Here is a 24,858-nt window from a genome sequence, read left to right as displayed (position 1 = left end):
TAGAGATACTCTAAGGCTTCCTGGACTCCGCAGGGGCCTTATTACAGCTCTGTACAACAATTCATAATATATCCATGTGTGAGTGCTCATGTTTTATGTCCTATGCCAAAGCTGTAGGGTGTTAAAAGAGTGAAAAAAGACAGGAAGGTGTCACAATAAAAGAAGTTATATTCTAACCCCCTCTGCTCGCCTGGCTTAGTTTACATGACTGCAGCAGCGATGTGTTCATATACTAGACAGTGATCACTGCAGCCAATCACTGTGCTTAGGGTTCTCATGCCGTATACCACTAAGGCCAGTGACTGTTTGCAGCGGTTTATCACTACTACAGCCCAAAAAATCATCATGGCTGTAGCAACAGAGAGGGTCTGAACAAGGGCGCTGAAGTGGAAGGTGGGTTTGAACTGGTAAGTGTGAGTTCTTTGATTGCTTTAATCCCTTCCCTAACTTTTTCCATTTTTTATTTTTTTTTACTCGGATAATCTAAGTTTCTACTACTGTCTAATGCAGGCAGTTATAGAAGCAACAAAGATCAGACATATTGCCATACACTTGGAGACAATATCTATAACAGTTGTGATGATTATGAAGTACAAAAAATGTACTCACAATGTAACAGAAATCAGCTGAGAATATTATGACTAGTGCTTACAGTGCCTACCGGGTAAATACTATGTGGACATGTGGTCTGACATGAGGTTAAGTATAAGGAAAGTCTGACACTTACTGCATTGATTCCACAGAGCTGCTGTCCAATGTTAGTTACAATAATGGTAATAAGTTGCCATTTTATTGACTGATCAAAGAACAGCTCCAGCATCTTTTTCTGTTTCTCTCCGTTTGAAGCACGTAATTCTTGCTGGATATCATTCCATTTCCATTTGGTAGTGGTGTGCACCATAAAATGATTTAAGTACTGGTTAAAGACAATAAAATATACCATCTGAATTTGAAAATGACGTAGTTACATGGTTAAAAAAAAGAGAAAAGGTTTTATTCAGTATAGTTCAATTCAAAATAAAACTAACCGTGGTTCCCAACCAGGATTTCCCAACAACTTTGGCTGGCTTGGTAATGGTCCCACGAAAGTGGGTACTGTTCTGGGGCCACTTTGGTTGGCTATGTAATGAAGTAACTGTGGATGTCTGTATAAGAGGGGAGCTGTGGATGGTACTACTCTGGAGAAGTCTGGATGACTATATGCCTGGGGCTTACTCTAATCTGGAGCCATTGTGGTTGGATCAGTTCTGGGGGTGAAATTACTGGTGCAGTTCTGGGGGTACTATGATCACTGTTATGGGGCACTGCGATGGATTGTATCCTGGAGTGAATGTAGCACTGTGATTGGATTTGTTTATACGGCAATGTGGGTGGAGCAACTTTGAGGGTACAGTGGCTGGCACTGACTTGAGGAAGGGTGGGTGGCTGTCTTCTGGGGATGCTGCGACTGGCTGTATTATGTGGGCACTTTCCTGACAGTGTTCTGCGTTCTGTAGATGAGGAACCATGGCAATATCAGTAAGGATCAGGAATATTTTTTGATCCTCTTTCAGATAATTATTATATTCAGGTTTCAGAATATAATTGAGTGTTTTTTTCTGTGTGTGGATAATATATGTGTGATGGGTAACTGTGAATGCAGTCTTATCTTTCTTAAAGGGTCTGCCATTTAATCATCTGCCATTTCTGGCACCACCACTCTGCTCTTCAGCTGTGGTCTATGTTTACATGGCTGCAGCACTAATGTAGTCATATACCCCATGTGACCACTGCAGCCAAACACTGACCCCAGCAGTCTTGTGCACTGATTGGCTGCAGCAATGGTGTAAAGTAATATGGCATATCATAGCTCAGTCAAGTAAATAAATCATGGCAGGGAGGACTGAAGCAGCAGAACTAGAAATGGCAAAGGAATATGTGTTGAGTATAGGCTGTATTGCATTTACAGTGGTGCTTGAAACTTTATGAACTCTGCAGAATTTTCTATATTTTTGCATAAAGTCCTAAAAGTAGATAAAGATAACCAAATCAAACAACTTTGTCAAAATATTAGATTTGGTAATTTATTTACTCTCCCTGTGCAGCAATAACTACAATTAGTTTTTCATTAGTCCTGCATATCGGCTTGTAGGAATTTTAGCCCAATCCTCCATACAAAATAGCTTCAACTCTGTTATTTTGGTGGGTTTCCTCCCATGAACTGCTCGCTTCAGGTCCTTCCAAAACATTTCTAACAAATTTATGCAGAAATATAGAAAATTATGAAGGATTCACCAACCTTAAAGCACCACTATAGGGATTTTGGGAAGATTTTAATAAGGTCAGATAACTTTTTAAGGATCCTAACTTTATTGCTTTTCTAAATATACATAAATTCCTTCTGTGCATTAACATTTTTAACATAACATTTAAAAAATCTCGATGTGAATTCTACAATGCTTTTTTTTAAAAGGTTTTATGTCTTACCCTTCTGACATTGATATTCATCTTTCTTGTCTAGTAGAAGGTATCTGGGACTCTCAGGAAAGCATGGTAGTGTCACTAGTTGTATGAGTGCCGGAATGGCACAAGACGACAGTAGTAAAGACCAGGTGTTTTCACCACCCAACACCTCTCTGGGACATATAAAACATATGTGATGACATTATAGAGACATAATATACACTACACGGACTAAAGTATTGGGACACTAACGTGTTACACCTCCTACAGGAGCCAGTCCCTAGGCATTAATATGGAATTGGTTCCCCTGTTTGGAGCAAAGACAGCTTCGACTTCTCTGGGAAGGTTTTCAACGCGATTTTAGAGTTTTTCTGTGGGAATTTATGCCCGTTCATTCAGAAGAGCATTTGTGAAGTCAGATACCAATGTTAGATGAGAGAGCCTGGCTCGCAAGCTCCACTTTAGTTCATCCCAGAGGTGTTAAATAGGGTTGAGGTCAAGACTCTGTGCAGGTCAGTCAAGTTCTTCCACATCAAACCCAACCATGCTTTTATGGACCTTGCTTTGTGCACTGGAGCACAGTCATGCTGGAACAGAAAAAGGCCTTCCCCAAACTGTTCCCACATTGATGGAAGCATACAATTGTTCAAAATGTATTGGTATGCCGAAGCATTAAGATTTTCCTTCACTGGAATTAACCACTTCAGCCCCGCTAGGTGAAACCCCCTTCATGACCAGGCCACTTTTTACACTTCGGCACTACACTACTTTCACCGTTTATCGCTCGGTCATGCAACTTACCACCCAAATGAATTTTACCTCCTTTTCTTCTCACTAATGGAGCTTTCATTTGGTGGTATTTTATTGCTGCTGACATTTTTCCTTTTTTTGTTATTAATCAAAATGTAACGATTTTTTTGCAAAAAAATGACATTTTTCACTTTCAGCTGTGAAATTTTGCAAAAAAAACGACATCCATATATAAATTTTTCGCTAAATTTATAGTTCTACATGTCTTTGATAAAAAAAAATGTTTGGGCAAAAAAAAAATGGTTTGGGTAAAAGTTATAGCATTTACAAACTATGGTACAAAAATGTGAATTTCCGCTTTTTGAAACGGCTCTGATTTTCTGAGCACCTGTCAAGTTTCCTGAGGTTCTACAATGCCCAAACAGTAGAAAAACCCCACAAATGACCCCATTTCGGAAAGTAGACACCCTAAGGTATTCGCTGATGGGCATAGTGAGTTCATAGAACTTTTTATTTTTTGTCACAAGTTAGCGGAAAATGATGATGATTTTTTTTTTTCTTACAAAGTCTCATATTCCACTAACTTGCGACAAAAAATAAAAAATTCTAGGAACTCACCATGCCCCTCACAGAATACCTTGGGGTGTCTTCTTTCCAAAATGGGGTCACTTGTGGGGTAGTTATACTGCCCTGGCAATTTAGGGGCCCAAATGTGTGAGAAGAACTTTGCAATCAAAATGTGTAAGAAATGACCGGTGAAATCCGAAAGGTGCACTTTGGAATATGCGCCCCTTTGCCCACCTTGGCAGCAAGAAAGTGTGACACATGTGGTATCGCCGTACTCAGGAGAAGTTGGGGAATGTGTTTTGGGGTGTCATTTTACATATACCCATGCTGGGTGAGAGAAATATCTTGGCAAAAGACAACTTTTCCCATTTTTTTATACAAAGTTGGCATTTGACCAAGATATTTTTCTCACCCAGCATGGGTATATGTAAAATGACACCCCAAAACACATTCCCCAACTTCTCCTGAGTACGGCGATACCAGATGTGTCACACTTTTTTTCTGCCAAGGTGGACAAAGGGGCACATATTCCAAAGTGCACCTTTCGGATTTTGCAGGGCATTTTTTACACATTTTGATTGCAAAGTTCTTCTCACACATTTGGGCCCCTAAATTGCCAGGGCAGTATAACTACGCCACAAGTGACCCCATTTTGGAAAGAAGACACCCTAAGGTATTCCGTGAGGGGCACTGCGAGTTCCTAGAATTTTTTATTTTTTGTCACAAGTTAGCGGAAAATGATGATTTTTTTTTTTTCTCTTTTTTCCTTACAAAGTCTCATATTCCACTAACTTGCGACAAAAAATAAAAAATTCTAGGAACTCGCAGTGCCCCTCACGGAATACCTTGGGGTGTCTTCTTTCCAAAATGGGGTCACTTGTGGGGTAGTTATACTGCCCTGGCAATTTAGGGGCCCATATGTGTGAGAAGAACTTTGCAATCAAAATCTGTAAAAAATGACCGGTGAAATCCGAAAGGTGCACTTTGGAATATGTGCCCCTTTGCCCACCTTGGCATCAAAAAAGTGTCACACATCTGGTATCGCCATACTCAGGAGAAGTTGGGGAATGTGTTTTGGGCTGTCATTTTACATATACCCATGCTGGGTGAGAGAAATATCTTGGCAAAAGACAACTTTTCCAATTTTTTTATACAAAGTTGGCATTTGACCAAGATATTTTTCTCACCCAGCATGGGTATATGTAAAATGACACCCCAAAACACATTGCCCAACTTCTCCTGAGTACGGCGATACCAGATGTGTCACACTTTTTTGCTGCCAAGGTGGGCAAAGGGGCACATATTCCAAAGTGCACCTTTCGGATTTTGCAGGGCATTTTTTACACATTTTGATTGCAAAGTTCTTCTCACACATTTGGGCCCCTAAATTGCCAGGGCAGTATAACTACCCCACAAGTGACCCCATTTTGGAAAGAAGACACCCCAAGGTATTCCGTGAGGGGCATGGCGAGTTCCTAGAATTTTTTATTTTTTGTCGCAAGTTAGTGGAATATGAGACTTTGTAAGGAAAAAAGAAAAAAAAAGAAAAATCATCATTTTCCGCTAAATTGTGACAAAAAATAAAAAATTCTAGGAACTCGCCGTGCCCCCCACGGAATACCTTGGGGTGTCTTCTTTCCAAAATGGGGTCACTTGTGGCGTAGTTATACTGCCCTGGCAATTTAGGGGCCCAAATGTGTAAGAAGTACCTTGAAATCAAAATGTGTAAAAAAATGGCCTGCGAAATCCGAAAGGTGCTCTTTGGAATATGTGCCCCTTTGCCCACCTTGGCTGCAAAAAAGTGTCACACATCTGGTATCGCCGTACTCAGGAGAAGTTGGGCAATGTGTTTTGGGGGGTCATTTTACATATACCCATGCTGGGTGAGAGAAATATCTTGGCAAAAGACAACTTTTCCCATTTTTTTATACAAAGTTGGCATTTGACCAAGATATTTATCTCACCCAGCATGGGTATATGTAAAATGACACCCCAAAACACATTCCCCAACTTCTCCTGAGTACGGCGATACCACATGTGTGACACTTTTTTGCAGCCTAGATGCGCAAAGGGGCCCAAATTCCTTTTAGGAGGGCATTTTTAGACATTTGGATCCCAGACTTCTTCTCACACTTTCGGGCCCCTAAAAAGCCAGGGCAGTATAAATACCCCACATGTGACCCCACTTTGGAAAGAAGACACCCCAAGGTATTCAATGAGGGGCATGGCGAGTTCCTAGAATTTTTTTTTTTTTTGCATAAGTTAGCGGATATTGATTTTTTTTTTTTTTTTTTCTCACAAAGTCTCACTTTCCGCTAACTTAGGACAAAAATTTCAATCTTTCATGGACTCAATATGCCCCTCACGGAATACCTTGGGGTGTCTTCTTTCCGAAATGGGGTCACATGTGGGGTATTTATACTGCCCTGGCTTTTTAGGGGCCCTAAAGCGTGAGAAGTCTGGAATATAAATGTCTAAAAATGTTTACGCATTTGGATTCCGTGAGGGGTATGGCGAGTTCATGGGAGATTTTATTTTTTGACACAAGTTAGTGGAATATGAGACTTTGTAAGAAAAAACAAAAACAAACAAAAAATGTCCGCTAACCTGTGCCAAAAAAAATGGCTGAATGGAGCCTTACCAGGGGGGGAGTGATCAATGACAGGGGGGTGATCAATGACAGGGGGGTGATCACCCATATAGACTCCCTGATCACCCCCCTGTCATTGATCACCCCCCCTGTAAGGCTCCATTCAGACGTCCGCATGATTTTTACGGATCCATGGATACATGGATCGGATCCACAGAACGCATGCGGACGTCTGAATGGAGCCTTACAGGGGGGTTATCAATGACAGGGGGTGATCAGGGTAATCAGGGTGATCACCCCCCTGTCACTGATCACCCCCCCTGTAAGGCTCCATTCAGACGTCCGCATGATTTTTACGGATCCATGGATACATGGATCGGATCCACAGAACGCATGCGGACGTCTGAATGGAGCCTTACAGGGGGGTTATCAATGACAGGGGGTGATCAGGGTAATCAGGGTGATCACCCCCCTGTCACTGATCACCCCCCCTGTAAGGCTCCATTCAGACATCCGCATGATTTTTTACGGATCCATGGATACATGGATCGGATCCACAGAACGCATGCGGACGTCTGAATGGAGCCTTACAGGGGGGTTATCAATGACAGGGGGTGATCAGGGTGATCAGGGTGATCACCCCCCTGTCACTGATCACCCCCCCTGTAAGGCTCCATTCAGACATCCGCATGATTTTTTACGGATCCATGGATACATGGATCGGATCCACAGAACGCATGCGGACGTCTGAATGGAGCCTTACAGGGGGGTTATCAATGACAGGGGGTGATCAGGGTAATCAGGGTGATCACCCCCCTGTCACTGATCACCCCCCTGTAAGGCTCCATTCAGACGTCCGCATGATTTTTACGGATCCATGGATACATGGATCGGATCCGTAAAAATCATGCGGACGTCTGAATGGAGCCTGACAGGGGGGTGATCAATGACAGGGGGTGATCAGGGAGTGTATATGGGTGATCACCCGCCTGTCATTGATCACCCCCCTGTAAGGCTCCATTCAGACGTCCGCATGATTTTTACGGATCCATGGATACATGGATCGGATCCGTAAAAATCATGCGGACGTCTGAACGGAGCCTGACAGGGGGGTGATCAATGACAGGGCGGTGATCAATGACAGGGGGGTGATCAGGGAGTTTATATGGGGTGATCAGGGGTTTATAAGGGGTTAATAAGTGACGGGGGGGGGGGGGGGGTGTAGTGTAGTGTAGTGTGGTGTTTGGTGGGACTGTACTGACCTACCTGAGTCCTCTGGTGGTCGATCCTAACAAAAGGGACCACCAGAGGACCAGGTAGGAGGTATATTAGACGCTGTTATGAAAACAGCGTCTAATATACCTGTTAGGGGTTAAAAAATTCGGATCGCCAGCCTGCCAGCGAGCGATCGCCGCTGGCAGGCTGGAGATCCACTCGCTTACCTTCTGTTCCTGTGAGCGCGCGCGTTCACAGGAAATCTCGCGTCTCGCGAGAAGACGCGTATATGCGTCCAGGAGGAATAAAGCAACCACCTCCCGGACGCATATATGCGTACGGCGGTCGGGAGGTGGTTAAGAGGCCTGGCCAACCCCTGAAAAACAACCCATAACATTATCACATTGGTGACTTTTATGCACTATGCCCATTAGTACTCTGTGACCCCGCTCTGTAACTTTATGTGGTCTATCACTCCATGGCCAAGTTGCTTTGATTCCTAAATGCTTCCACATTGCAATAATACCACTCACAGTATTTCATGGAATATCTAGGACGGAAGAAATAGAATGGTAGCATCCTATTACAGTACCATGCTGGAATTCAGTGAGCTCTTTAGAGTCATCCATTCTCTCACAAATGTCTGTATAGTTTGGCAATGTGAACATTGAGGTGTTGTTTTCCCAGGTTCCAGTCCGGGACTTAGGTCATACTCATGTCCAGGGATCCTATTTAATCCTGCTACTGGATCTTGGGTGTGTCTCACTCTGGAGTGTTTGGTGAAGCAGAGTCCTGGTGAGACTCTGTGTGAGTGGTCTCAGCCGGGTGGACTGAGGGCCCACGAGGCTAGGCGATAGCCTAAACTTTGGGGGACGCGGTGACGCCTGTGAAACAAGGATCACAAGGCCAGAGTCGGGAGGACTACTGGGCCACAATCCCCCAAAAGGTATTGAAGTGTCACAGCCTGGAGGTTGCTGGACTGAATGGCTGAGGAAAGCCGCATTTGTGTTCCATGTGTGAACAGGGCTCTCTAGGTGAGTCAGGGATACACTTGTGTTTAGTTAGAGCCTAGCCGGGCAAGGGTTTGTTATTTTGTGTGGGTGTCACACGTGATAAGTTGAAGCTGCGACTTCTTAACCTGTGCTTTGCTAAAGTGTCTGAAATAAAGCAAGAGTTTGGACATTATAATCGTGTCTGCGAAGATATCTGGGAGTGTGACCCCCTGAGAAGAGAGACGATCCCTTACAATAGGCAGACTGCATGGCTAGAGGCTGGATTTTATACACCTGTGGTAATGGGACTGAATGAAACATTTGAATTAAGTAATTAAGAGCTGTGTCCTAAGGGTATTTTCAGACGAGTGCATTCAATGCAGAAAACACACTTTGTGTGAGAGCGTGGTATCCTGTTATGTATACTGCTCCTTTTACAGGACCACACAGCATTACACTGATGTATAATGCTGTGTGTCTCTGGCTGACCTTGTATCTAATTGTTGTAACGTTATGCCATCAGTGTAATTCAGTAGACGCAAGGTCAGCCAGAGACACACAGCAATATAAATCATTATAATAGAAAACAAACAAAATGCAACAGCAATCTGCAAACACAAACAATAAAACAAGTACATATAATAATGCCATACTCACTATATAAAATACTAATGCTACGTTGTAAATGTGAGATTCTTAGCAAATATTTTTGTACAAAATTATCTGTGCCTGTCTGCCGACATCAAGGCAATCTCTTTAGGATGGGAACTTAACACTAAGTACTTAACACTGTATCTTTAGACAGTTCATACCGTAAGCCAATGATCTGTCCTGCCAAGATCCCAACAGTCAGGAAAATATTAATGCCCACGGATGTAAGACCCCTTATTTTCTTGGGAGCTATTTCTCCCAGGTATAATGGTTGTACACACATTCCAACACCTAGAGAAGAAAAACAATATTCTGTATATTTATCTGTACATTACAGGGGTTGTCCTGGAAAAGATAATGACATGAAATGTCAATGATTACGAATGACATTATCTGTCACAGGAGGCATGGGGTTAAGATCCACCAGACTTTAAAATAGTCAACACATTGCTTTAACTTCAACGCATCACAGTTAATTAATTTTTCAGACCTCACCCCCATTTATTAACAGCAGCATTTGCATTTTTACCTTAAGAAAGCTTTGTTCAGCTTCTTTTAGGTGGTGAATTAATAATGACAGTAAGGTGACATTGAGTTTCTTTTTTTTACATTCCGTAGGATTCTACAATCTATTATTATGTAGTCTTTTCAATTTGTCCGGAAATTTGATTTAAAGTTTTCCCAGGAGTAGTAAAAGTCTGATTTCCAGGAACTGGAATGGAGATACAGGAACACACCATTTCAATCTTTGTTCTGCTTCATTTTTTATAGAATTTGTTACCCCATATAAGTATTTTTTTCAGTCATCATCTATACCAGGCATGCTCAACCTGAGGCCCTCCAGCTGTTGTAAAACTACAACTCCCACAATGCCCTGCTGTAGTCTTATAGCTGTAGGCTGTTCGGGCACGCTGGGAGTTGTAGTTTTGCAACAGCTGGAGGGCCACAGGTTGAGCATGCCTGATCTATACAGTATATGTGTTAATGATACTTTTTTGTGCAACATACCATGTATATTAAAATCCCCTTGGTCCCATAATAAATAAAAAAAGGAGCTGTATCGCTGACAACTTTTTTCTTAAAGAATGGCACAATGAGATAAATAAAAGGTACTCTCACCTCACTGATCTACGCCTCCTGGGTGTCTGAGGGTCCCTGCTTTTTGGTCCCTCTCATCACCCAGCAAATGCCTGCTCATCCAGACCTACTGTACTTGTTCATAGGGGAACACAGCACTTTTTTCTCGTGAATGTTCCATAGTTCAAATGATCTATATTTTCTATTTATTAATTCATAAAGGGTTTAACAAACTAATGGTGCATTCACACGACCGTATAAATGGATCCGCATTGATTTCAATAGGGCTGCAAAAGACAAGGACAGCACACCCTGTGCTGTCTGCATCCATTGTTCTGTTCCACGGCCCCGCAAAAAAAAAAAAAAATAGAGCATGTACTATAAATAATCTTTTTTTTTTTTTTTTTTTTACTGTTTCTTTGAAACAAAAAACAAAAATATCTGCCCCCTAAAAACCTTTAAAGAGTACCTGTCAGCAAACTGCATGGTAGGTTTTATCCTACTGATTTAAATGGTTTCTGTTTTTAAAAAATCAGATGCTGTGCTTTTGATAAAAAATACTTCTATTGTTTATGCAAATTAGGGCTTCAGTGCACCAAGGGGTGGGGCAGATTTTCCAGTACCTGTCATGCCCCCTTCATGCACTGAGGCTCTTGATTGCATAAAGAATAAAAGTCTCTCTTCTTGGAAACGCCACAACCTCCATATCAAATTATTTGCATAGACACATAGCTGTGGTTCACCTGATTAAAACACAGTTTTTCTTTTGTTGATTCAAGGCTCCATTCCCTAGTTATGATACTTTTTCTTAATATGCAAATTAGACCTTTGGTGCAATGAGGGCGTCATCATTGCTCTTTTTGCACCCAAGCTCCTCTCCTTTCTGTGCCCAGCCCCTACCTCACTGCTTTGATTGACAGGGCGATACAGCGGCAAAGCAGTGAGGGAGGGCTGGGGCACAGATAGGACTGGAGCTAATTTAGCGCCCTGGAACAAGGGTACTTTAGATAATGGACATTTGCCCCTAATGCTATTACGCAAAGCCATCAACTCAATTACTTAGTGCACTTGGAAGGGTTAACTTTTACTATAATATATGTGGTTGTTTACACTTATACTGTTTTATATTGTTGAACTGCATTTTATGTTTATTGTAATATATCCTGTTTGTTTGCACTGTTATTGCACTTTATCTGCACTGTGCAAAGGGTTAATGCACATCCAGCTAATACTGAGAGACTTTGTGACTTCCATTATTTCTGTTCAGTCTGTACTTCTCCACTCCACCCCTCCCACTAGAAGGTTCTAGTACTGTTACAAACTGTATATAAGGAGAGCAGTAAGAGCCCCTAGTTGTCTACAGATAGGGACCAGTGTTTTGTAAAAAAAGACCCTGCCAGACTGCACGAGTGACCAGAAAAAGACAATGAGACAGGGATGATCTGCCACAGACCCTGGATCACCAACCCTTTGACCAGAGGGCCAGCCAGAGGCCTGAGCCACAGATTTTGGGCCACCAGCCCCTTGGCTAGGGTACCAGCCTTCTTAAAGAGCGAGCGAGAGACAGCTAACTCAGGCCTTTCCTCAGTACAGAACCTTCTTCTGCCAGGGAGGAGACTGGAGAAGCCAGCTCAGAGCCTTGCCTGTATTGTTTTGCAGTTGAGTTCCGCCAGTAAAGAAGCACACTGGTTAACTCCAAACTCTGACTCTGGACTTATTTCCCACTGGGGTGAAGCACTCCTTGTCATTTCCTCCAGAGAGCAGCAACACGTGGTGACACCTTGACAGTGTCTGGGTGACCCAAGGAAGCGTTGGGACCACTCCAAACCCAGCCACAGCACTTGGGTGCAACAAGAGCTATGTTGATGCCTACATTGCACCAACATTTGCATATTAAGAAAAATTATCATAACTCAGGAATAGAGCCTCAGGTCAACAAAAGAAAAACTGCATTTTAATCAGGTAAACCACAGACAGTTTGATAGGGAGATTGCTGGTGACAGATTTACTTTAAGTTCTAGTTCAAAGAAGTTCACGATAATTATATTAACTGTTACATCCAGACAAGACATTAATAGGATTCTTAATCAAATTAAAAGAAATAGTAATTACATTTTAATTTCCTCCAGACTGAAATGTCTAGGTAGATGCTTGCTTTGTGGACTCTTGGGATGCAGCAGCAATTACTTCAGCTGTTTTCGTAAAGACTGAAAGCTGTGGAGAAATTCTAATGCTCCCAGACTGGTGACAGGTTTGATAAACTGCCTGTTTATTGCTGGTGAATAAAGAACACTGGGCAGTGAGAAGGAGAATGCTTTAAAGAGATCCTGTCACCATCAAAATGCAGTTCAATCTGTGGGCAGCATGTTATAGAGCAGCAGGAGGAGCTGAGCTAAGGAGTCATGTGGGCGGTCCTAAGCATAGGACAGGGATGCACAGTCACAGGGATGGCTGTCAGTTACTTATTAGGACCACCCACATGACTCCTTAGATCAGAGTGAGCAAAGATTTAGATAAATAAAATATATAAGTTATACTGAATCTTTTCCCACAAAACTGATTAATGTGGATTGGACTGCATTTTCATGGTGACAGGTTCTCTTTAGTAAGGAAAAGGTCTCTCCCTTTGTGGTCTGGTGGTTATTTTGCCCACCTTTCATTCCCTCACCCTTAATAAATGAACCAGGCTGCCTTGTCCAAAGTTTAATCGAGGAAGGCCTGCTGTCAGATTGTCTATAATACTTTTTTTTACCTTATCATTAGTCTGCGTTCACATCTGCAGCAAGCTGATTCGGCTGCCTTATCCAGCACAAATGCTGTTTTTTTGGCCAGACCAAAAACCATTGCATGACCCCCAGTCTGAGTAATTCTCCCTTTGAGCCCCCAGTATGATTAATGCCCACATTAGTGCCCTCCTAAATTATTAATGGTCTCCATTAGTACCTCTCAGTATGATTAATGGCTTCCCTAGGAATAATATCCCCTTTGGTGGGCCCCATTATGCTTGTGCCCAAAAAAACAAAAAGATACTCACCTCAGCACTTGCATGCTTGGGGACACTACAGGCAGCAGGACCTGATGCTCCCAGCATGATCATGCAAAGTCACCACACTGGGAGTGTGGGCACCTTAACCACTTCAGCCCCCCTAGCTTAAACACCCTTAATGACCAGACCACTTTTCTACAATTCTGCACTACACTACTTTCACCGTTTATTGCTCGGTCGTGCAACTTACCACCCAAATGAATTTTACCTCTTTTTCTTCTCACTAATAGAGCTTTCATTTGGTGGTATTTCATTGCTGCTGACATTTTAACTTTTTTTGTTATTAATCTAAATTTACCAAAAATTGTGCCAAAAAATGAAATTTTTCACTTTCAGTTGTAAAATTTTTCAAGAAAAACGACATCTATATATAAATTTTTCTCTAACTTTATTGTTCTACGTGTCTTTGATTAAAAAAAAATGGTGCTCTTTGGAATGTGGGCCCATTTGCCCACCTAGGCTGCAAAAAAGTGTCACACATGTGGTATCGCCATACTCAGGAGAAGTTGGGGAATGTGTTTTGGGGTGTTATTTTACATATACCCATGCTGGGTGACATAAATATCTCGGCAAAAGACAACTTTTCCCATTATGTGGTGATAACTTTAAAATGCTTTTACTTATCCAAGCCATTCTGAGATTATTTTCTCATCACATATTGTACTTCATGACAGTGGTAAATTAGTCAAAATATTTCATTCTTTTTATTAAAAAAATACCAAATTTACCAAAAATGTGAAAAAATTAGCAATTTTCAAAATTTCAATATCTCGGCTTTTAAAACACATAGTTATACCTCCTAAAATAGCTATTATTTTACTTTTGCCATATGTCTACTTCATGTTTGGATCATTTTATTTTTTGGGACATTAGAAGGCTTAGACGTTTTGAAGCAAATGCTAAAATTATTCCGAAAATTTCCAATACCCAGTTTTTAAGGACCAGTTTAAGTCTGAAGTCACTTTGTGAGGCTTACATGATAGAAACCACCCATAAATGGCCCCATTTTAGAAACTACACCCCTCAAAGTATTCAAAACTGATTTTATAAAGTTTCTCAACCCTTTAGGTGTTCCACAAGAATTAAAGGAAAATTTTGATAATTTTCTGAATTTCCCTTTTTTGGCAGATTTTCAATTTTCTGCTGTACAGGCACGAGGCAGGGCGCAGAAGGAAAGGAACGCCATATGGTTTTTGGAAGGCGGATTTCACTAGGATAATTTTAAGTTACCATGTCACATTTGAAGACCCCCTGATGCACCCCTAGAGTACAAACTCCCCAAAAGTTACCCCATTTTTTAAACTAAACCCCTCAAGGTATTCAAAACTTATTTTACAAACTTTGTTAACCCTTTATGTGCTCGACAAGAATTAAAGGAAAATGTAGATGAAATTTCCTAATTTCACTTTTTTGGCAGATTTTCCATTTTAATCAATTTTTTATGCTAACAAAACAAGGGTTAACAGCCAAACAAAACTCAATATTTATTGCCCAGATTCTGAAGTTTACAGAAACGCCCCATACGTGGTCGTAAACTGCTGCACAAGCACACAGCAGGACGCAGAAGTAAAGGAACACCATATGGTTTTTGGAAGGCGGATTTCACTGGGATAATTTTAAGTTACTGTTGAGGGAAGTGTTAGATTTAAATATATATGTATATATATGCCCTTACATATATGCATGAATATTGGCCCTTTTATATTGTGTATATGTACATGCAGGTAGATGTGCCCCAAACATCTATATGTGTGTATCTGCCATGGCTCTCCCCCAGGTATATATATATATATATATATATATATATATATATATATATATGTATATGGGCCTATAACTGCCCATGTATGCCCCAGGTTTATAATGAGCATATATATATATATATATATATATATATATATATATATATATATATACTTAATATTCCCCCCATAGGCACAGCGTTCAGCCAGTTCCTGCAGGGGAGTGGATATGTCTCCAGGTGGCTTGTGACTTCAAAGGCCTTTTGTTTAGTTTATCAGCCTACTTACTATGTTCTGCCCCTCCTTATGTTTGTGACATGGCTGGGCGTGTGGTGCTGCTAGCCTCAGGGGGCCAACTGGCAGAGTGGCAGGCATACGTCACAGTCACACTATGATGTCACATCCCTGAGGAGGGTGGGGTGTTTGAGGCTGATATAGGAGCCTGAAACCAGGAACAAGGGTCTCTTGGAATCTGGACTACAATGAGGGAACAGCTCGCTGAAGGAAGAGAGGCCACATGCGGCCACATGCTCCTGGAAATGGCTGAGTACCAACCATCCCCTAACCCCTGGCTGCAGCAATAATCCCTGATGAGCCTGTACCCTGGAAGCAGCCCAGTCACCCCCTGTATAACCCTTGGTTACCCTTAACCTCTCCTGCCCTGAGTCCCCCTATAATCCTAATATCCCCTGTGTTCCCCCAGGATTGTAGATCCCTCATATCCCCTGTTCCGTAATAACCCCTGGTTATTCCCCGTAGGGATAGTATATTGCCAGGATTGGGTGGGCTGCTGGTAAAGTGTATGCATGTGTATTATTTCAATTGTAGTTAGAAGTTGGGGAGGACTTGGGACTGTGTTAGTGTAGTATAGTGTGTGTACTTATATTGTTGTGTGCTGCTATAAATATATATATCTATTCCATTGATATAGATATATATAGTTATAAGCAAATACATATAGTGTGTGAATAAATCCCTGCAGAGCATTACTCCTCTGCATTGCTTTGTCCCTGCAGAGTCCATAAACACCCTTTCCTGAGTAACCCTTGCCCCGCCTTACCCATAACCCTGTGTTCCTTGGCCTGCAGGTATTAACCCCTGCAGGGCCACAATTGTGTGATTAACCCACTTGTGCCCCCGTAGGGACAGTGAGTAGCCAGGCGGGTGTATAACCGATAATTGTATGTATGTAAGTGCATTATTGTAAGTATAGCTAGTGTGTGGGGTGGAATTTGGGATTGTGCTGTGTAGTGTAGTTAGGTTTGTATTGTGTTTATTGTAGTACCGTTTCTATACTGCGGTGTGTACTTCTATATGTATATATATTCATATCCATTGATCTATGAATATATATAGATATAGCATATTGTTAGACTTGTATAATTGTATTGTGTAATAAATATTCTTTATTGTTCATAATACAGTGTATGGTGTTTTTAGTAGTCGCCGCCGTAGTATAGTGATAGTAAGTCGCACGTAGTGTAGTTCAGTGTAGTGTATAGGTAACAGAGGTAGTTAACATAGTTAACCTATTTATATATTATGATGAAGGCATAAATAGGCGGAGTCATCACTAGACGGTTCCTCCTATTTATTTATATTGATTATTGAGATTGGCATAAATATCAATAATTAATATCCCCTTTAACATTGGCGAGTCAGGCCCACTGCTAGGAATTTGTATCTGTGTTTGGTTTTGGTGAGAGAAATAGTTTACGCTGTGAACTAGTCAGGTGGGAGGGACGCGGTCAGTGGATTCTGAGCGTCCATAGCCTGATAGTTCGGACAGGTAAAGCGGATTTCTCAATTAGAACTAGACACAAGGCAATTTCTACAGCAGAGAACCTAAAATCTTTTGTGATTTTTGTGTATTAACAATTTTCTGATTGCCTTGCACGCCCACTTAACACTGGAGATAAGTCGTCACATGCGTGACTGAAGAGAGGACCATCACCGTCGGAGCTGAACAGAGAAGTCCGGCTGGAGGGGAGAAGGCGTTAAAGGACCTCCTCCACGCAGCACACAAGGGACAACAAAGGACAGCACCAAGGAATATGGCCTCTCATCAAGACGTAAGTATGGACTTCTCCACACTACACCAGCTAGCTAAACACAGCACATTTAACCCCATCCTCCCCACCACTACAAGTCAGCAGAAATGCTGTGGTCCGATTTGTTAACACAGGCTTGTAGTTGCGACAAGCTATGTGTTAACAAATGGACAGTGTTGAACAAGGCCACCAAACGGCTTCGGATGCTAGCCAAACTTGTGCATACATTTGAGGTTAGCATCTGCAAGCCAAAGGAAGTTGCGCTGGTGTCTCGGTCAACGGAGACAATTCCTCCGAACATTCACTGCCAATGCTGTGCCAGTAATTCGGACCAGGTTTCGGCATTGCGGGCACAGCTGGCAGAGAATGTGCAGTCTACTGTTGACCGAGATGCGCAGGTGGCTAGGATAGAGTCACAGTTAGTAGAGCTGCAGAGGCAGAAGGAGGAAATTGAGGCTAAGTTGACTCAGTCTTATACTGAGGTCAAGGCCTTCAAGGAGCGGACTGCCTCTACTGACGTGACGGTAGCCAAATTGAAGGCTGAGGTTGCTGTAAGGTCCCAGCTAATGTCTGGCATGCAACAGGTTATCACCAATTTGGTGCCGGCCCTTTCTTTTTCCGTAAAGTCAGGGTCGGAATCTCCCAAAACTTGAGAGTAGTCTGTGACCGGTCAAATCATCAGACCAAGCCGGTCCAGACTAACAGAGATTTTTCCCTGACTTTGGGAAAAAGAACTGTTGTGAAGAGTGCGTCCCTGAGAATGGAACAATTCAGGAGAAGGGAGCATGGCTGCAGTGTAGACAGACCTGGGCCATGCAGAGCAAACATCAGATGTTTTGCATGTGGTGGCCTAGGTCACATAGCGAGACACTGCAAACGCAGATAGGAACATAACACACAGGACAGGAAACCAAGTCACGTGTTTCAGGTGTGGGAACAAAGGACACATTGCAAGGAATTGCCCTTGTGCAAGTAATTGCAATGTGTCCAACAGTAGTATTAGCCAGGTAACAAATTGTGCAGTGGGGTCTAGTCAGCTTGGCCATAAAGGCGTTACCTCTCAGCGACACATGCCTCATCATGCGCTGAGGGGTCAGAATGGCCAAGCTAGACTAGGCAACATTTGACACCCCTGTACTATTTGTTACACAGTGTGTTCCCTGTGTATGTCCATGTTGTGTGTTTTTGTTATCTGTTTGTATGTTCTTCTTGATGTTGATGGTGGTAGTCCTTGTCTGCGAGTGTGTTCACCATGCTGATTTTTGTAGTTTACATTCCTTGCTGTAAGTCCGGTCACTGCTGTTTTTGTTTCATTCTGTGTCCCCTTAGAGTGGAACAGTGTTATACTGTGGATCGAGAACGTATAGGTTCGCGAGCAGATAATATCACACGGGAAATCCTGCTGGTCGGGAGAAGGCATAAGGACCTTCTTCATGCAGCACACAAAGGATGATGTGATATTATTCTGGGCAACCAGGGTCTCAGATCGATACAGATAACACTGTTGTGCTCAAGGTTTTCGGTAGGGCTGTGTTGCGCTGGGGACTGGGGCGGACAGACAACATTTGTGTAATGTTGTGCTGCGCACTTAATTCTAGTCCGAGCAGGTAGCACAGCTCTGATAGGGATTGGACACGGAGTGTTTGGCAGCAGAGTGTGGACTGTGTTCTTGTGTTGTGGGGTCCTGGGGAGCCAGGGCATGACTATGCATTGGCTCTGCGGGCCTCCACAGGACGGGATCACAGGGGTAAATCAGCCTGGGTACACATGAGTGGACGGGGATGCGGTGCCATCTATAACAAGATGGTGCTTTGTCCACAGAACTCCAGTTATCCTAACCTAGTAGGGTGGCCATCCTTATCTGTTGGTGCAGAGGGATGTGTAGCAGAGGACGCAATCCTCTGAAGGTAGGGTGTTCAGACACCAGTGTTAGGATAACGAGGAGTCCTGTGAGATAAAGGGCAGCCGAATACCTTTCTCTACCCATGGGTCAAAGGTATTGGTGCTGGGATTTTGACATTTAATTGCACCGTGAGGGGAGAAATCTCCCAGGAGCGCCTGGTATTTTCTTCTGCCATAGGTGTGTTTATATGGAACAGAGGAAAAACACAGATGACGCCACAGAAGAGACCAGCTATCCCCCTGACACTCTTGTGAGGCTCCAGAGGATCCCACTGGATTTTGGCAACCAAGCGATCTTTGTTCAGAGGTGTTCTAGAGATGGAGGACTGTGCCACAATCCAGCGGGAGCATTATCTAAGGCTCTGGAGGAAGACTTGGAGATGTTCGGGTGGAAGAGCATATTCAGCTACGATCTCTTGTTTCACCCAGTGGAACTTCTTCTGGTTCTGGTCATCATCATCTACATTAGACTGCGTATTGGAGGGTCAAGGGACTTATTAACCAAGCACACCAGAACCAGACAGAACTTTACCAAACTAACCGGAGGAGGAGGCTCAGGACATAACTCAAACATTGTTCAGTAGCCAAATACCTTATGGACACACGTTATTTCCTATGAGGGTTCAGGACGTATAACTTGTGCTATCCTGAAACCCCATAGCAATATGTACATATATTGATTTTGTATGTTGGTCGATTGTGTACCCATAGACACTCTAGGTACAAATGTGTGACAGCCTATGCCCAGGGAAACTCGCCCAATGCACTGCGGTGAGTTATAATTTGGCTGTACACATTTGCATCCTATAGTAGTTTCCCATTGACACGGGGGTCTGTGACCTACCTGTGTCTTTGGAGGTGTAGAGAGATAGGCCAGGTTGCATGAGTCTCTATGGGTACACACATTTAATGGAATTTGGTGGTGTTGGGAGGGATGTGACCTTTGTGTGAATGGGGAAGAGTATATTCCCTAGGGACAGACCCCCCCCTCCTTTACCAAGTTAATTTGCCACTTTAACCCCAAGAACGGTGACGTTTGTAAGGGTTGGACTGAATGTCAGTGAGTGCGGTGTTCTTTCCCGCAGTTAGAATTTAGGTACCATGACATCACTTCTTACCAAAAATTCTGACCTGCCTTGTAAAGACCTACGTATCCGTCCATGGGAGAACCTCCCCAACAACTGATTCTTCAATCAAGATGGAAGAAGCAGTGTCGGAAGAAAAGTCGTGCCGTTACTAACAGGAAGCCATTCCACGGTTGACCGTACTACCTGGAGATCGTGAGGGTGAAGCTATCCCAGAGTCTGACTAAAGAAAGACTAAGATGGGGACGGCGGCGGGTACCTAAAGATCGACACTGACAGCGAAAACGAAAGGAGGCCAGTCCACGGTTGCTACGTGGATCGACCTATAGACTGTGAGGGTGAAGCCATTCCAGAGTCATTGGGAGAGGCTGATACCTGAAGATTGACACTGACAGACCACAGACCAAGAAAGTTCCAGAGAAGAAGACTGTGTATTCTGTGGATGGAGACGCCTGGTTACGTTGAAGGGCAGGTCGGAGGTGTTAGTGCGCTATGGGTGATGACTAGGTACCTAAGGGCCATATTACTTCAGTCCTTCCTGAACTGTTACCAAGAGGGGGGTTGAGGGGGCAAATATATCCCAACACTTCCCCAAAGTTTATTGTCGTATTGCGACAACAGGGGGATTGTTGAGGGAAGTGTTAGATTTAAATATATATGTATATATATGCCCTTACATATATGCATGAATATTGGCCCTTTTATATTGTGTATATGTACATGCAGGTAGATGTGCCCCAAACATCTATATGTGTGTATCTGCCATGGCTCTCCCCCAGGTATATATATATATATATATATATATATATATATATATATATGTATATGGGCCTATAACTGCCCATGTATGCCCCAGGTTTATAATGAGCATATATATATATATATATATATATATACTTAATATTCCCCCCATAGGCACAGCGTTCAGCCAGTTCCTGCAGGGGAGTGGATATGTCTCCAGGTGGCTTGTGACTTCAAAGGCCTTTTGTTTAGTTTATCAGCCTACTTACTATGTTCTGCCCCTCCTTATGTTTGTGACATGGCTGGGCGTGTGGTGCTGCTAGCCTCAGGGGGCCAACTGGCAGAGTGGCAGGCATACGTCACAGTCACACTATGATGTCACATCCCTGAGGAGGGTGGGGTGTTTGAGGCTGATATAGGAGCCTGAAACCAGGAACAAGGGTCTCTTGGAATCTGGACTACAATGAGGGAACAGCTCGCTGAAGGAAGAGAGGCCACATGCGGCCACATGCTCCTGGAAATGGCTGAGTACCAACCATCCCCTAACCCCTGGCTGCAGCAATAATCCCTGATGAGCCTGTACCCTGGAAGCAGCCCAGTCACCCCCTGTATAACCCTTGGTTACCCTTAACCTCTCCTGCCCTGAGTCCCCCTATAATCCTAATATCCCCTGTGTTCCCCCAGGATTGTAGATCCCTCATATCCCCTGTTCCGTAATAACCCCTGGTTATTCCCCGTAGGGATAGTATATTGCCAGGATTGGGTGGGCTGCTGGTAAAGTGTATGCATGTGTATTATTTCAATTGTAGTTAGAAGTTGGGGAGGACTTGGGACTGTGTTAGTGTAGTATAGTGTGTGTACTTATATTGTTGTGTGCTGCTATAAATATATATATCTATTCCATTGATATAGATATATATAGTTATAAGCAAATACATATAGTGTGTGAATAAATCCCTGCAGAGCATTACTCCTCTGCATTGCTTTGTCCCTGCAGAGTCCATAAACACCCTTTCCTGAGTAACCCTTGCCCCGCCTTACCCATAACCCTGTGTTCCTTGGCCTGCAGGTATTAACCCCTGCAGGGCCACAATTGTGTGATTAACCCACTTGTGCCCCCGTAGGGACAGTGAGTAGCCAGGCGGGTGTATAACCGATAATTGTATGTATGTAAGTGCATTATTGTAAGTATAGCTAGTGTGTGGGGTGGAATTTGGGATTGTGCTGTGTAGTGTAGTTGGGTTTGTATTGTGTTTATTGTAGTACCGTTTCTATACTGCGGTGTGTACTTCTATATGTATATATATTCATATCCATTGATCTATGAATATATATAGATATAGCATATTGTTAGACTTGTATAATTGTATTGTGTAATAAATATTCTTTATTGTTCATAATACAGTGTATGGTGTTTTTAGTAGTCGCCGCCGTAGTATAGTGATAGTAAGTCGCACGTAGTGTAGTTCAGTGTAGTGTATAGGTAACAGAGGTAGTTAACATAGTTAACCTATTTATATATTATGATGAAGGCATAAATAGGCGGAGTCATCACTAGACGGTTCTTCCTATTTATGAATATTAATTATTGAGAATTGCAGAAATATCAATAATTAATATCTCCTTTAACAGTTACCATGTCACATTTGAAGACCCCCTGATGCAACCCTAGAGTAGAAACTCCACAAAAATTTTGGGAAACTACGGGATAAGGTGGCAATTTTGTTGGTACTATATTTTAGGGTACATATGATTTTTAGGTTGCTATATATAACACTTTTTGCGAGGCAAGGTAACAAAAAATAGCTGTTTTGGAACAGTTTTTATTTTTTGTTATTTACAATGTTCATCTGACAGGTTAGATCATGTGGTATTTTTATCGAGCACCAAATATGACAACTTATTTTGGTTATTTGTTTCAGTTTCACATAATAAAGCATTTTTTATTAAGTCTGAAAGCCATAGTTTTTTTTTGGGCCATGTATCCTGCCATAAATATTAAATTAACCACGGTAGTATAATATAATGGTCACTAATGATAACCAAAAAAACAATTGTAAATACAAAAAATGAACAGAACTGGTGGGTAACCTCAAATAAGACTTAACTTTTAATACAACATTAAAAATACCCAAAAGAAGGCGAAAAGGTTGCTTGCTACAGTACAAGACACTTATTACAAATCACTCAATGGTAAAAAAGGACAAAATTGCTATATGTAGTGCCAACAAACCTGAACGGAAGCAAAGGAGTGGGAGGGGAAGGGAGACTGGGTCTCTTTCTCCTATTGTCTTTACCGCCTAAATTGTCCCTAGGTGTCCCTGCGCTGCTCCATGTAACTGCCCAGTTTTGTCAGAGAAGGGAGCAAGCAAGGGAACTATATTGGCACATTAAGGGATATACTATAAATAAGCCCACAATAGCAAGTAAAATAGTTATATCCCCAAAACACACTGCCCGACGCGTTTCATTGGCCTAGGGCCAATTCATCAGGGGACTTGAATAGATGAAGTGCAGCAATACAAAGTAGTCAATACATGAAGTGCACAAAGCAAAACACGAATAAAACTATTGTGAAGGGGCACAGTCACAAGGGAAACACTATAATATTGGAAAATGTTTGACTTTATTAATCTAAAACCATACCCCTAAAAATAAATAAAATCATACACACATATAAGCACACTTGTACACAATACACCAGCGTACCGGCAATGTCCCAATAGATGTTCCTAATCAATATCGTAATAATGTGGCCGTAACCACAATGCCCGTCGGGATTGCAGTGGGCAATAAGAATCAAAGCGTTCGTAGTCAATATCGTAATAAGGCCGTGGTCAGTATCGTGGTAATATGGCTGCAACCCCAATGCCCAATGTCAATTGCTGTGGGCAGTGAGAGTTGAATTGTCCAAATACCCCCAATGCCACAGTACAGATACGTCCAATTATTGTGGTGGACACGCTTTGCTTCGCAGAGGATGAATAGACTTTACAGTCGGTAAATATAACTTGCAATGCTGACATCTGAGCCCGGTCTTACCCCTCTTCACTGCAAGCCGCAGCGTTGTCTCCAGGCGGCCGCGCACTCACTGCGTCTCATGTGATGTGCTGGCCTAACGTGGCATCCCACGTGACCTGGTTGTCCAGGGAACCGGTGCGGCGCTGCAGTGATGTCATGGTATAGCGACCGTTTTTTCCAGCTCTTAAGTTCAAGCCGGATTTCCTTGCGATGTATGTTATTTCCTTTGCTTCCGAACTTATTTCTTCTTTCTTTATATTAGTCCCACGCTCACTCTGTAATGCCAGACGCGTTTCAGGGTGTAACACCCCTTCCTCAGTGGCCAGGGGTGTTACACCCTGAAACGCTTTTGGCGTTTCAGGGTGTATCCGCTCATTTATAAGAGAGAAAAAATTTTTAATAAATAAATTACACATATTAGGTACCACCGTGTCTGTAACAGTAATAGTTCCAATCAAACTGTCACCTCATCCTGCCAAAAATGAGACACTACCTAAGACAATCAGTCAAAAAATAAAAAAGCTATGGCTTCAAAAATGCTATTATTGTGTAAAACTTTAAATAAGAAATAAGTATACATATTAAGTATTGCCACATCCATAACAATCTGCTTTATAAAAATGTCACATGACCTAAGCCCTCAGATGAACGCTGTAAAAATAAATAAATAAAAACTGATCCAAAACAACACATTTTTCGGTCCCCTTGCCCCATAAAGTGTAATAATGATCCAAAAAAAAATCATATGTACCCAAAAATGGTACCAATAAAAACGTCAACTCTTCCTGCAAAAAGGTAGCCCTTCCTGCACAAGATGATCGGCAGAAAAATAAAATAATAAGGCGTTTAGAAAATGGAGATACAAAAACATTTATTTTTTTTCAAAAATGCTTTATTATGTAAAACTGAAAGAAACAAACAAAGAAAGTAGACATATTTGATATCATTGCGCCCATAACAACCTGCTCTATAAAAATAGCACATAA

At 42.3% G+C, this 24,858-nt stretch overlaps 1 protein-coding gene across 1 annotated transcript in view; it reads right to left on the bottom strand.

Annotated features, from left to right (window-relative positions):
* The window catches only part of LOC122933911 (solute carrier family 2, facilitated glucose transporter member 11-like), a 98,382-nt gene that overhangs the window by 18,937 nt on the left and 54,587 nt on the right, over nucleotides 1-24,858 (bottom strand). Inside the window, 4 exon segments of the mRNA XM_044289017.1 lie at nucleotides 728-868; nucleotides 870-916; nucleotides 2,467-2,615; nucleotides 9,369-9,498. Of these exon segments, the coding sequence (XP_044144952.1) occupies nucleotides 728-868; nucleotides 870-916; nucleotides 2,467-2,615; nucleotides 9,369-9,498 (467 nt within the window).

The sequence above is a fragment of the Bufo gargarizans genome, chromosome 1 (assembly GCF_014858855.1).
Source record: "Bufo gargarizans isolate SCDJY-AF-19 chromosome 1, ASM1485885v1, whole genome shotgun sequence".
NCBI lineage: Eukaryota > Metazoa > Chordata > Amphibia > Anura > Bufonidae > Bufo > Bufo gargarizans.
This window is presented reverse-complemented; position numbering and strand designations above follow the sequence as displayed.